Source organism: Camellia sinensis, chromosome 8 (assembly GCF_055761805.1).
Source record: "Camellia sinensis isolate YWXY chromosome 8, ASM5576180v1, whole genome shotgun sequence".
Lineage (NCBI taxonomy): Eukaryota > Viridiplantae > Streptophyta > Magnoliopsida > Ericales > Theaceae > Camellia > Camellia sinensis.
The window spans coordinates 11,965,131-11,978,504 of record NC_138968.1 but is presented as its reverse complement, the minus strand read 5'-3'; the positions used below and the strand labels follow the sequence as shown (position 1 = coordinate 11,978,504).

Below are 13,374 nucleotides of genomic sequence, written 5' to 3'. Positions count from 1 at the left end.
TTCCCTCTCCTTAATACCTGAGTTCTAAGGAGAACTGTAGGCTAGGCTTTTCAATTTTGATAGTTGTAGAAGTGATTGTGTGAGTCATGATAGTGGTGGTGGCAGTGGCAATGGCGGTAGCGGTGGCGGTGGTGATAGCAATGGTAGTAGTATATTTGTAGTGGTGGTGATAGGTCGCTGTATCGTTGGTGGTGGTGGTGGTGTTGTGGTAGTTGTGGTGACGATGGTGGTTGTGGCGGCAGTGGTAGTAGAGTGGTGATTCTCATGATAGTGGTGGCAGTGGTGGTAAGGTAGTGGTTATAGACGCAGAGTCAGTAGTGGTGGTGGTGATAGCGGCGATGGCAATAGTAGGGTAGCAGTGGTGGTAGTGGTGGCTACAATAGTAGGGTGGGTAGTTGCGGTATGGTGGTGTGGTGGTTGTGGAGGTGGTGGGTGGTGGTGGTGACGTGTGATGTTGTGATTGTCGTTGTGGTGGTAGTGGTGGTGGTGGTGGTGACGTGTTGGTGGTGGTGGTGGTGGTGGTGGTGGTGGTGGCAGTAGTGGTGGTGATGGCAATAGGGTGGTCATCATGGCGTTGGTAGTGGTAGTAATGGTGGTGGTAGGAATAGGCATTCTCACATTTTGTTGGAATAGCCATTCTATTGGAATGACTATTCCCATTTAGATAAGTTGTACCAAACAAGAGAAAAGGAATGCAAAGCTAAAATGGGTATTCCATTCTAACCCATTTCATCGTACCAAACGTAATCTAAAGGCCTTATTAAGGTAGGAACTTTTAAGTTGCTTTGGCATCGGCAGCAATAACTCTACTAAGAAAGGATTGCCCCCTGGCATTCACTCTTGATAACTAAGGTAATATTATTATATTATTGAATTAAATAATCAAAAAATACAAAGAGAGAAGTATAAATAAAATAAACTAGAAACCCTAATAAAGCATTAAAGGCTAATCTACCCTTGATGACAATAATAAATAACAAATGCTTAACAACTCTAGTCCCTATAAAGGGATTCTCTATCATATTTGTAAAATCCAAAATTTTATGTGTAGAATTATTTTTGGTTAAAGTAGTAATTAAATTAATTTATATGGGTCATTTTAGTAACATCAAGGAATTAGTTATGAGGTGGTTTTTTTTTAAATTATTACTTAGATGGTTAAGTTTGTAATTTTGGGAGATTGGGTTATAGGCCCACTTGGGCTTTAGGTCTTGGAAACATAGAAGCACAAACAAATAGAGGTAGTGATGTTGTTGTGGCTGCTGCGGCAGATCTAGCAATAGAAAAAAAAAAAAAAAAAAAAAAAAAAAAAAAAAAAAAAAAGAGAGAAGAAGAAGTAAAGAAAAGAAAGAAGATTCATAGATTGGTGACTTTGATCTAATCATCTCTTGGAGGTAAGATTTGTTTTTATGGTACTCCTAACTATTTCTTTAGACATAGTATCTTGTATGTTGATTGGGTGTATGTATTTTGGGGTTTTGGAATTTACTTGTAGACTATAGGATTAGATTAGTACATTATAAAGAAAAGAATGATAGATGCATCATGGTGATCAATAATAATTGTTTATGTGGTATAATATTTTATTAGGTTTGTGAGATTGAGGTGGATCTTGGTAATTTGAGATTAGCTTGGGAAATATTATTTTAGCTGTTTGAGGTAAGTAACCCTCTATCACTGTTGGTTCATTTTTATTCTTATCGAATCGTTTAAAATCATAAATATTTATTTAAAGCCTTCATGTTCTCTTAAAATAAAATATGGGTCAAGTATAAAACAACATCGAATATTATTATTAAAATTATTTGAATATTTGGTGAAACTATTCTGAAAATTGTACTAAACGTTTATTCTGAAAATATCGAATGCTTTATTTAAAATTTGTGTATTGTTTGAATTTTGAACATCACTCTAGTCTGACTACGATTTGGACCCTAGCCAATGGGGGTTATTTATTGGCACAGAAACTAGTTTCTTTTGGGGCTTTACCACCGGCCTATGTGTGGTTCTGGGCCTTGTCACGGGCTATGTGACCGTAGTCAATAAGACTTGGGTTTTGTGAATCAAATCATTGAACCATCTGAATATCGAACCATCGATTTGAACAATGAATTACTTTGAATTATCTTGTTGGCTTTTCATTTAAAATGTATTGTACATTGTTTATTTTTAGCCATGAAACCATCTTACAAAATAATTGTTCATTTATTGAACTGTAGAAAAATTTATATTTATTGATTATCAATTTATTTATTTATTTTTTTATACTTGATCCAGCTGGTAGTGATGGTTGGTTATTTACTAGGCTGTCTAGCTTACCCTTATTTTATTTTTTTCAGATTCTGAAGAGTAGAGCTGCGCTGGATTTTTTTTACATATGGGAGTGCCGAGAGTAGGACTATGATTTAAGTACTTGGATTATTTTGTTTTGTTAATGGATTTTATTAGTGGACTTGGTGGATAATTTCATATGATAAGAATAATCAATTTTTTTTATGGATTTTAGTATTATGATAATTAAGGGTTTGATTGGAGTATTTTACATTGTTAGTTATGTGTTGGACTCTTAGCCTTGCATGCTCACTTAAATGAGTGTGCGGCGTTGTCACGGAGCTTGGGACGTGACAATTTAGTGGTATCAGAGCCAGGTTGTAATTTTTAAAGGCTAGTATAAAATAGTGGTGAGATTGGGTAGATATAGGATTGGGAACGCTTATAATTTGATATAATGTTATTTTTATTTACTTGTTATAGGGACTTGAGAATAGAATAAGATGGGATTTTATTATTGATGCATTTAGGTTGCAATGGAACATGAGGAGACATTGGCAAATATGGCTAGGAATACACGCCAGGGTCAAACGAATCGACGGACTGGTAATAGCAATCGGCGAGGGAATGTGACTAATAATGGTAGTGGTTCTCAAGCAGTCGGAGGAAATCAGGGGCAAGAGTTGGGACACCAAGAACAAGCTGCAATCCCCAATCCAATTGAAATGGTTCAAGTGCTTCAAACGTTGGCCGGGGTGGTGCAACAACAAACCACCATAGGGAATAACTTGACTAGACTTATGGAGCAACAACAGCAGATGCAGCCAGGTGTTGGGCCACAACCAAGGCCACGTTGTAACATTACCGAGTTTAAGAAGATAGCCTTGGCATTTGACGGAGCCACAGACCCTTTGGAGGCTGAAAAATGGTTGACAGAAATGGAGAAGTTGTTTCCCGTTTTTGAGTGTACGGATGATCAGAAGGTGACCTATGCTACGTTTATGCTACAAGGGATAGCTAATGATTGGTGGCAGATGGAGAAGCGCATACACGAGCATGATGCCAACCCCTATACATGGGAAAGGTTTAAGAAGGCATTCAATGAGAAATACTTCCCTAGGAGTGTTCGTCTACAAAAACAGAGGGAATTTTTGAAGTTAGAGCAAGGGAATAAGACGGTTGCAGAATATGAAGCTGAGTTTACGAAGTTGTCTAAATTTGCATCAGCATTTGAAGCAGATGAGGATAGCAGAGCACGAAAGTTTGAAGCTGGACTAAGAACGAACATTATGCAACAAGTGGTTCCTTTCGAGTTACCTACTTTTGGAGCAGTGTTGAATAAGGCTTTGCTAGTTGAGAGTGGCCTTACCAGAGCCCAAGAAGAGAAAGAAGAGAATTATAAGAAGAGGCCTAGTTCTTCCAACTTCCAAACTAACAATTCGAAGGGCAATGCTAAGAGACAAAACACTTCTTCGGTTGGGAGTTGGGGAAGTCGAACTATGGTTAGTAGTGTTGATAAGAAGAATGATCGGGTACAATGCACTAGGTGTAATGGATTCCATCGGGATAGTGAGTGTCGTTGGAATACTGGGGCTTGTTTCTCTTGCGGGCAACAGGGGCACAGGATAGCTGATTGCCCTAATCGGAAGGGGCATGAGATTGAACAGAAAGCATGGACAAATAAAGGAGCATCAACAGACAAAGGGTCTTCAGGAAGTCAAAAGAAAAATGGAGGTCATAAGCCAAAGACTCAGGGTCGAGTGTACGCACTCACGCAACAAGATGTCCAGACTTCCAACACGGTGGTGTCAGGTATTGTTTTAGTGTCTTCTGTTTATGCACATGTGTTATTTGATTCTGGCGCTACAAATTCATTTGTGTCTATGGGATTTGTTAAGAAACATGGATGGAGATGTGTCTCTAGAGAGATCGACTTATGTGTTGAAACCCCGATAGGAGGGGTTATGGTTGCTGACTTAATTTGCAAATCTCGTGTGGTTAGTATAGATGACAGGAAATTGCTTGTAGACTTAACTGTTTTAGATATGCGGGACTTTGACATAATTCTTGGAATGGATTGGTTGGCAACCAATTATGCTTCTGTGGATTGTCGAGGCAAAAGGGTAGTATTTCAGATTCCTAATCAACCAGAATTTTGCTTTGTGGGTAGTGGAGTTAACACTCCTCTTTTGGTAATCTCAGCTTTGCAAGCTAGACGGTTGTTAAGGAATGGTTGCGAGGGCTATTTAGCTTCTGTGAGAGATACCCGTGAGACTGAATTGAAGCTAGAGGATATTCTAGTTGTGAAGGAATTTCCCGATGTTTTTCCTGAAGAGTTACCGGGGTTGCCACTAGATAGAGAGATTGAGTTTGCCATTGAATTGATACCTGGCACGGGTCCTATCTCCAAGGCTCCGTATCGGATGGCCCCAGCAGAGTTGAAAGAGTTGAAGGAACAGTTACAAGAGTTACTAGATAAGGGCTTTATTAGGCCTAGTGTTTCTCCTTGGGGTGCGCCCGTTTTATTTGTGAAAAAGAAGGATGGTAGTTTTCGCCTTTGCATTGATTATCGAGAGTTGAACAAGGTGACAATCCGAAATAAATATCCTTTGCCTAGGATAGATGACCTATTTGATCAGTTGCAAGGAGCACAAGTCTTTTCTAAGATTGACCTTCGTTCTGGCTATCACCAGTTGAAGGTTAAGACGGAAGATATACCTAAGACAGCCTTCCGAACTAGGTATGGGCATTATGAATTTTTAGTGATGCCGTTTGGGTTGACCAATGCGCCTGCAGCTTTTATGGATTTAATGAACAGAGTGTTTAAATCCTTCTTAGATCAGTTTGTGGTAGTTTTTATTGATGACATTCTTGTGTACTCAAAGAGTAAAGAGCAGCACGAAGAACATCTGAGAATAGTGTTGCAGATATTAAGGGAGAAGAAATTATTTGCTAAATTAAAGAAGTGTGAATTTTGGCTGGAGAGTGTATCATTTTTGGGTCATGTGATATCTAAAGATGGGGTGTCTGTTGACCCCAAGAAAGTGGAGGCGGTGGTGGAATGGAATCGGCCTACTAGTGTCACTGAAATTCGTAGCTTCTTGGGTTTAGCAGGATATTATAGAAGGTTCGTTGAGGGATTTTCCCGAATTTCTATGCCTTTAACTCGTTTAACACAAAAAGGGGTTATATTTGAGTGGTCTGATGATTGTGAGAAGAGTTTCCAAGATCTAAAGAGTCGATTGGTGTGTGCTCCAGTACTTATAGTTCCGTCCGGAGATGAAGGTTTTACCATCTATAGTGATGCATCGAAGATGGGCTTGGGTTGTGTCCTGATGCAAAATGATAAGGTAGTGGCATACGCGTCTAGGCAGTTGAAGCCATATGAGCAGAATTATCCTACGCATGATTTGGAGTTGGCTGCCGTGGTGTTTGCATTGAAAATCTGGAGGCACTACCTGTATGGGGTGAAATGTGAGATATTCACTGATCATAAAAGTTTGAAGTATATTTTCACTCAAAAAGAATTGAATATGAGGCAAAGGAGATGGTTGGAGCTATTAAAGGACTATGAGTTGACTATCAATTATCATCCAGGAAAAGCTAATATAGTGGCGGATGCCTTGAGTAGAAAGACCCCGAGTAATTTGGCTACCTTGATCACCGACCAAAAGAATATCTTGGAGGACTTACAGAGGTTGAATATTGAGATTAGATGGCACAACCATGGAGTGCAGTTGGCAAACCTTAGGGTTCAACCCACATTGATTGATAGAATTAAAGATGCTCAAGGAAGAGACTCTCAGTTGCAAAAACTTAAGGCTGAAATGGAAATAGGGCTACAGATGGAATTTTGTATGCATAAAGATGGAACCTTGAGATTTGGAGAGAGGTTGTGTGTGCCTAATGATTTAGAGCTCAAGAGAGAAATCCTAAGAGAAGCTCACAGTTCAGGATATACTGTACATCCAGGAAGCACTAAAATGTATAAAGACTTGAAGAGGAACTTTTGGTGGAATAATATGAAGAGGGAAATTGCTCAGTATGTTGCTCAATGTTTGGTATGTCAACAAGTGAAAGTTGAACATCAGAGACCTGCAGGTAAGTTACAACCTCTTCCTATTCCCGAGTGGAAGTGGGAACATATTACCATAGATTTTGTGACAGGGTTGCCTAGGACCCAAGGTGGTAACAATGCTATTTGGGTTATCGTTGATCGATTGACCAAATCCGCTCACTTTCTAGCTTTTAAGGTAGGGTTCTCCTTAGAGAAGTTTGCAAAATTGTATATCAAGGAGATTGTGAAGTTGCATGGTATTCCGGCGACCATAGTGTCTGATAGAGATAGCAGATTTGTATCTATGTTTTGGAAGAGTTTGCATACAGCTTTGGGCACTAGTTTGAATTTTAGCACTGCCTTTCATCCTCAAACTGATGGACAGTCAGAGAGAACTATTCAAACCTTGGAAGACATGTTGAGGGCTTGTGTTATCGATCTTGGAGGTTCTTGGGATGAGCATTTGGCCTTAGTGGAATTCTCTTATAATAACAGTTATCATGCGAGCATTCAGATGGCACCATATGAGGCTTTATATGGACGAAAGTGTAGATCACCTATTTGTTGGGATGATGTGGGTGAAAGGAAGTTGTTAGGGCCTGAGATTGTGCAACAAACAGTGGACAAGATCAATCTTATTAGAGAGCGACTTCGCACGGCACAGAGTAGACAGAAAAGTTGTGCAGATAACAGGAGACGTGATTTGGTGTTTGGGGTTGGAGACCATGTATTCCTTAAGGTGTCTCCTATGAAAGGAGTAATGAGGTTTGGTGTTCGTGGTAAATTGAGTCCTAGATTTGTTGGGCCATTTGAGGTTTTGGATCGAATTGGTGAGGTAGCTTACAGACTTGCCCTACCACCTTCACTAGTTGGAGTTCATAATGTTTTTCATGTCTCAATGTTAAGGAAGTATATACCGGATCCTAGTCATGTGATTGATCATGCACCGTTGCAGTTTAAGGAGGATTTGACATATGAGGAACACCCTATACGAATTGCTGATAGGAAGGAACAGGTTTTGAGGCGTCGAGTCATTCACTATGTTAAGGTTCAATGGAGTAATCACTCGGAAAGAGAAGCTACTTGGGAACTTGAGGATGAAATGAGACAAAAGTATCCCCAACTTTTTGAGACTCCAGGTATGTCAAATTTCGAGGACAAAATTTCTTTTAAGTGGGGAAGAATGTAAAATCCAAAATTTTATGTGTAGAATTATTTTTGGTTAAAGTAGTAATTAAATTAATTTATATGGGTCATTTTAGTAACATCAAGGAATTAGTTATGAGGTGGTTTTTTTTTAAATTATTACTTAGATGGTTAAGTTTGTAATTTTGGGAGATTGGGTTATAGGCCCACTTGGGCTTTAGGTCTTGGAAACATAGAAGCACAAACAAATAGAGGTAGTGATGTTGTTGTGGCTGCTGCGGCAGATCTAGCAATAGAAAAAAAAAAAAAAAAAAAAAAAAAAAAAAAAAAAAAAGAGAGAAGAAGAAGTAAAGAAAAGAAAGAAGATTCATAGATTGGTGACTTTGATCTAATCATCTCTTGGAGGTAAGATTTGTTTTTATGGTACTCCTAACTATTTCTTTAGACATAGTATCTTGTATGTTGATTGGGTGTATGTATTTTGGGGTTTTGGAATTTACTTGTAGACTATAGGATTAGATTAGTACATTATAAAGAAAAGAATGATAGATGCATCATGGTGATCAATAATAATTGTTTATGTGGTATAATATTTTATTAGGTTTGTGAGATTGAGGTGGATCTTGGTAATTTGAGATTAGCTTGGGAAATATTATTTTAGCTGTTTGAGGTAAGTAACCCTCTATCACTGTTGGTTCATTTTTATTCTTATCGAATCGTTTAAAATCATAAATATTTATTTAAAGCCTTCATGTTCTCTTAAAATAAAATATGGGTCAAGTATAAAACAACATCGAATATTATTATTAAAATTATTTGAATATTTGGTGAAACTATTCTGAAAATTGTACTAAACGTTTATTCTGAAAATATCGAATGCTTTATTTAAAATTTGTGTATTGTTTGAATTTTGAACATCACTCTAGTCTGACTACGATTTGGACCCTAGCCAATGGGGGTTATTTATTGGCACAGAAACTAGTTTCTTTTGGGGCTTTACCACCGGCCTATGTGTGGTTCTGGGCCTTGTCACGGGCTATGTGACCGTAGTCAATAAGACTTGGGTTTTGTGAATCAAATCATTGAACCATCTGAATATCGAACCATCGATTTGAACAATGAATTACTTTGAATTATCTTGTTGGCTTTTCATTTAAAATGTATTGTACATTGTTTATTTTTAGCCATGAAACCATCTTACAAAATAATTGTTCATTTATTGAACTGTAGAAAAATTTATATTTATTGATTATCAATTTATTTATTTATTTTTTTATACTTGATCCAGCTGGTAGTGATGGTTGGTTATTTACTAGGCTGTCTAGCTTACCCTTATTTTATTTTTTTCAGATTCTGAAGAGTAGAGCTGCGCTGGATTTTTTTTACATATGGGAGTGCCGAGAGTAGGACTATGATTTAAGTACTTGGATTATTTTGTTTTGTTAATGGATTTTATTAGTGGACTTGGTGGATAATTTCATATGATAAGAATAATCAATTTTTTTTATGGATTTTAGTATTATGATAATTAAGGGTTTGATTGGAGTATTTTACATTGTTAGTTATGTGTTGGACTCTTAGCCTTGCATGCTCACTTAAATGAGTGTGCGGCGTTGTCACGGAGCTTGGGACGTGACAATATTTCCTATAATCAGTCATATATTATGAAGAGCCTGAGGATAACGAACTTACGGGATTCAAGATTATTTCATCACAGCTGACGATTTCCAGAATTGAAAGACTGATAAAGTTAACATAAAGGCCAAAAATCTTCTCAAGCTTGAAAAGTAAATCATCAGCACAGTATTTAATCAGCTGCAAGCTTACCAACAACAAAAACAGAATTTCAAGCTCTCATCCCCTCAAGGAGATCACAATATCTTACTATTGATTCTCTCTTGGTTTCTCTTGTCACTTATCAAGTCAAAGATTCAGCTATTGGGAGCTATATATTTTCCAATAAAGCTCAAATGGCAATTACTGGGGGACTGTATATTTTCTTGCGAACCCCAAAACACCTGCTCTCTTAAGTTATTCAGCAACGACCCAGTTGCGCAACTCAAGGATAATGCAATAATAATCTCTCAGCTCAAACCATCTTACTCATGGCATCCAAGAAGATAAATGACTATAGATTTGCAAATTCATCTGACCCTCCACAAAATTACAAGGATGCAAATCTTCATGGCCGTCCTCTTGTATGTTCCTAATTTGTCTACTGGTCTTCTTTTAGTGACCCCTTTTTTTCCACTCAATGTGTTTTCCAAGATTTACTTACGAGGAAGACGATTGGTAATGGTAAGGAGAGGGATGACAATTTGACCCCGACCCTCTCCTCCCCACACCCCGATTCGAATGGATTTTCTCCGAAAAATACCCCCGACGAGCTGAGAATGGTATTCAAAAATAAATCTTCCATGATTTTCGGAACGGGGATGGTGACACATTCCCCAGCCCCGGCCCGTCCCCGTTTTCCCAAACTGAAATTACTATTATATCCCTCTATATATATATATATATATAACCCAAACCCTAACACAGCCTCACAAACAAACCGTCTCTCATCTCTCTCTTCCTCTCACTTACTCAGATTTCTCTATCTCCTTCAACATCACAGCGGTTCATCTCTTCTACGGTCGCCGCCTCTGCCGCCGCAACTACTCTCTTCGCTCTCCTCCTTCATCCTCCTAACTCTCTCTCCATCTCTGATCCGATCGGCCGACCTTGACTTCTTTTCCAATGGGTACTCTCACCTTGTCGGTTGATTTTCTCGCCATATATCTAGATCGATCTACAGATCTGCAGAAACTGGTGTCGAATCGGTAGCAGTGGAAGTGCAGCAGAGACCTCTCAAATCTTACGCCCTTCCTCCAATCTCTATGTTATCTGGTAACTCAATTTTGTTTCAATCTCTCCCTATTTTTTGTTTGAATCTCTCATTCTCTCTCACTCTCTGCTTTTGTTTGAAATTATGTAAAAACATATTTTATTGGATTTTACTTTATATGGTCAAACTGCTTGGAAATCTGAGAATGGTTGATTAAAGGATTATCAAATACAATATGATGTGTTTGCTGTCATTTTCACGAATTTGGATTTAGAGTTTTGGATTTTTTTTACACATTACAGATATGATGAAGTGATTTTGTTTTTTATTTTTTGTTTTTTGTTTTTTTTTTTTTGCAGATCTATTTTTCAGCCCTCCGCTCCTCAATTTCAAATATGCGTGTCAGCCCTCTACTCTTCAACGTCGTCATCACCTCTGCGTTTCAGCCCTCCTCTTCAATTTCCGATCTTTTTTTTTTTCTTTTAAGTTGTTGATGATGATGATGATGAAACATACTGAAAATAGATTAAATTTTTTTGTTGTTCTTGTGTGTGTTGAATAAAATTCAAAAAAAAAAAAAAAAAAGTAGGGTTGGGGATATTTCGGGGTCGGGAAAACCCAATCCCCGTTAGGGGGTGGGGGAGGGAGGGGGGTGATGGATTCCCCGCCGGGGATCGGAGGTGGGGACGGGGATTTTTTCACCTTCAGAGATCGGGGACGGGGACTGCAATCCCTGGCCCTAGCCCCAGCCCGGCCCGTTGCCATTCCTAGAGAGGACAAGTCTTTACTTTCTAGACTCTCAAAGGACAATTGATGATTAAGTTTGGCAGGCTCATCAATTTGTGACTTGTGCTTCTTCGGAGGAGCAATTGTGGCATATAAACCGGAGATTAGGACATCCTTCATTTCTTTTGTTAATAGACTTTTTCCGACTTTGTTTTCCCAGTTGGTAATTTCTAAATTTTGTTGTGAACCTTGTGAACTTGCTAAACACTATTATGTGTCTTTTCCTATCAGTAATAATAGAAATAATGCCCCTTTTACTATTATTCATACTAATGTTTGGGGTCCTAGTCAATTTGTTGGTTTGTTTGGTTTTAAATGGTTTATTACATTCATTAATGATTTTATGCTACTTCTATTTGATGAAGGATAAGAATGATGTGTTTTCCTATTTTTGGCTATTTCACAAAATGATACTCACCTAATCTAATACCCTAGTTAGAATTTTTCAATCTGATAATGGTAGAGCACTTTGGTAGAGTACTTTTATGATGCAAGGAAACAAAATTAGAAATAAGACATTGGGTACATGACCTCACAGCTCTACGAAGAGCAATAGGAACATGAAGATCATATTCAACATGATGATGAAATGTGATCAGAGGGTTCGAAATTAGGTACAAAGAAACGATTACCTGTGTCAGAGGAATTAGATTGGCAAGGCAGGGGGAGAGAGAGAGTCTTATCCTTCTGTTATCTGGAATACAATTTCAACTCTCTAAAAGGTGTATCATGGTCATGTACAAGTTCCTTCTCCATAGGAACCTCTTGGTCAAGCTTTTTAAAACCTGGATCCAATGGAGTTAATGACATAATAGGGAGCATAGGTGGGGACGGAGCTTCACTCAATTGAGTAATATGATTGAGGTGAGTAATATGACAATCTCAAAAAATGTCACATCCATGGAGACCAACTGTCTACTTGAAGGAGGATGATAACACTTGTAACCCTTTTGAGCTGGAGAATAACCCACAAAAATGAATTGGGTAGACACGACTGACAATACACAACCAATGACACGAACAAGAACCACAAACTGATCGGAGAAATAGGAGACAGATAAGGAGGACAAAAGCTCAATGGGTGATTGGAAACCTAGGACGCAAGAAAGGATGTGGCTAATAAGATAAGTAGCAAAGAGGATAGCATCGGGCCAATAGACTGTGGGAACACTCATGGAAAATGCAAAGATATAGCGACATCGAGGGGACAGTTCATCCGTTCAGCAACACCATTTTGTTTCCTTGCATCATATTTCACCATCTTGTTGTGCTTCTGCATCCTAGTTTTCTTTTGTATCTGTTCCACAAAATGTCCAGTAAGCATTCACTCATCCTAAGTGGCAAAATACAGTGTGAAGAAATGAATGGTCTAAAGAAAAATAATACTCGCAAGTTGGTTGAATTAACTAACCGGGAGGAAGCATGTTGGATGCAAGTAGGTGTTCACTGTGAAATATAAGGCAGATGGTTCTGTTGAGAGATATAAGGTTAGGCTAGTGGCCAAGGGATATACTCAAACCTATGGAATCGATTATCTATAGACCTTTGCTCTAATGGCAAATATGCATTCCATTTGAACCATTCTTTTGTTGGCAACTAACTTGGGTTGGCCTCTTCAACAACTTGACGTAAAAAATGCCTTTCTCCATGGTGACTTGGAAGAGGAAGTGTCTATGGATATCCCTCCTAGATTTCCACCTTCCAATAATAGTGGGAAGGTTTGCAGGTTAAATAAGTCATTGTATGGTTTGAAACAATCATCGAGAACTTGGTTTCAGAGAAATTGGTTTGAGAGAAATATCAAATCCATGCTCAGATTTGGGTATTGTCATTGTCAAATTGATTATACCTTGTTTGTCAAACATTCATCGCAAGAGGATAACTGCACTAATAGTTTTTGTCGATGATATTGTATTGATGGGGGATGACATAACGGAGATGGAAAATTTGAAGAATTCCTTAGCTAACGAATCCGAATATAAAGCACATGAGAGAATTGTACTTCTTGGGTATTGAGGTTGCTCGATCTAGACATGGTATTTTTATCTCTCAACGTAAGTATGTGCTTGATAATCTTAAAGACACCGGGATGTTGGCATGTAAACCGGTGGACACTCCCATTGAACATAATCATAGATTAGAGGATAACTCCTGTTGATAGGGATTGTTATCAAAGACTTGTTGGCAAACTTATTTACCTTTCATTCACTCGTCCTGACTTAACATGCACAGTTAGTATGGTTAGTTAGTCTATACATTCACCTTGTGAAGTTCATATGGAGGTTGT

The 13,374-nt window shown here is 38.3% G+C and overlaps 1 protein-coding gene and 1 long non-coding RNA gene across 4 annotated transcripts; both read left to right on the top strand.

Moving 5' to 3' along the window:
* The first annotated feature begins 1,139 nt into the window (after window positions 1-1,139).
* Window positions 1,140-9,002, top strand: LOC114287178 (uncharacterized). 3 transcript variants are annotated; one of them, XM_082882074.1, is made up of 3 exons: window positions 1,140-1,394; window positions 2,802-4,083; window positions 8,825-9,002. In XM_082882074.1, the coding sequence occupies exons 2-3, from the start codon at window positions 2,808-2,810 to the stop codon at window positions 8,836-8,838; spliced, it is 1,290 nt and encodes a 429-aa protein (XP_082738200.1). In that variant the 5' UTR covers window positions 1,140-1,394; window positions 2,802-2,807; the 3' UTR covers window positions 8,839-9,002. The 3 variants fall into 3 exon arrangements, with proteins under 3 accessions (XP_082738200.1, XP_082738199.1, XP_082738198.1); XM_082882073.1 differs by having other exon boundaries at window positions 1,140-1,659; XM_082882072.1 differs by having other exon boundaries at window positions 1,140-1,659; window positions 2,340-4,083.
* Window positions 9,003-10,013: 1,011 nt separating this feature from the next.
* LOC145796817 (uncharacterized) lies at window positions 10,014-11,360 on the top strand. Its single transcript, XR_014337356.1, has 2 exons — window positions 10,014-10,363; window positions 10,661-11,360. It is a non-coding gene; the product is annotated as an uncharacterized LOC145796817 (long non-coding RNA).
* The last annotated feature ends 2,014 nt before the right edge of the window (window positions 11,361-13,374 follow it).

Bases quoted from the DNA above. Each gene is read 5' to 3' on its own strand.
- LOC114287178 (XM_082882074.1), top strand. From the start codon at position 2,808: ATGGAACATGAGGAGACATTGGCAAATATGGCTAGGAATACACGCCAG.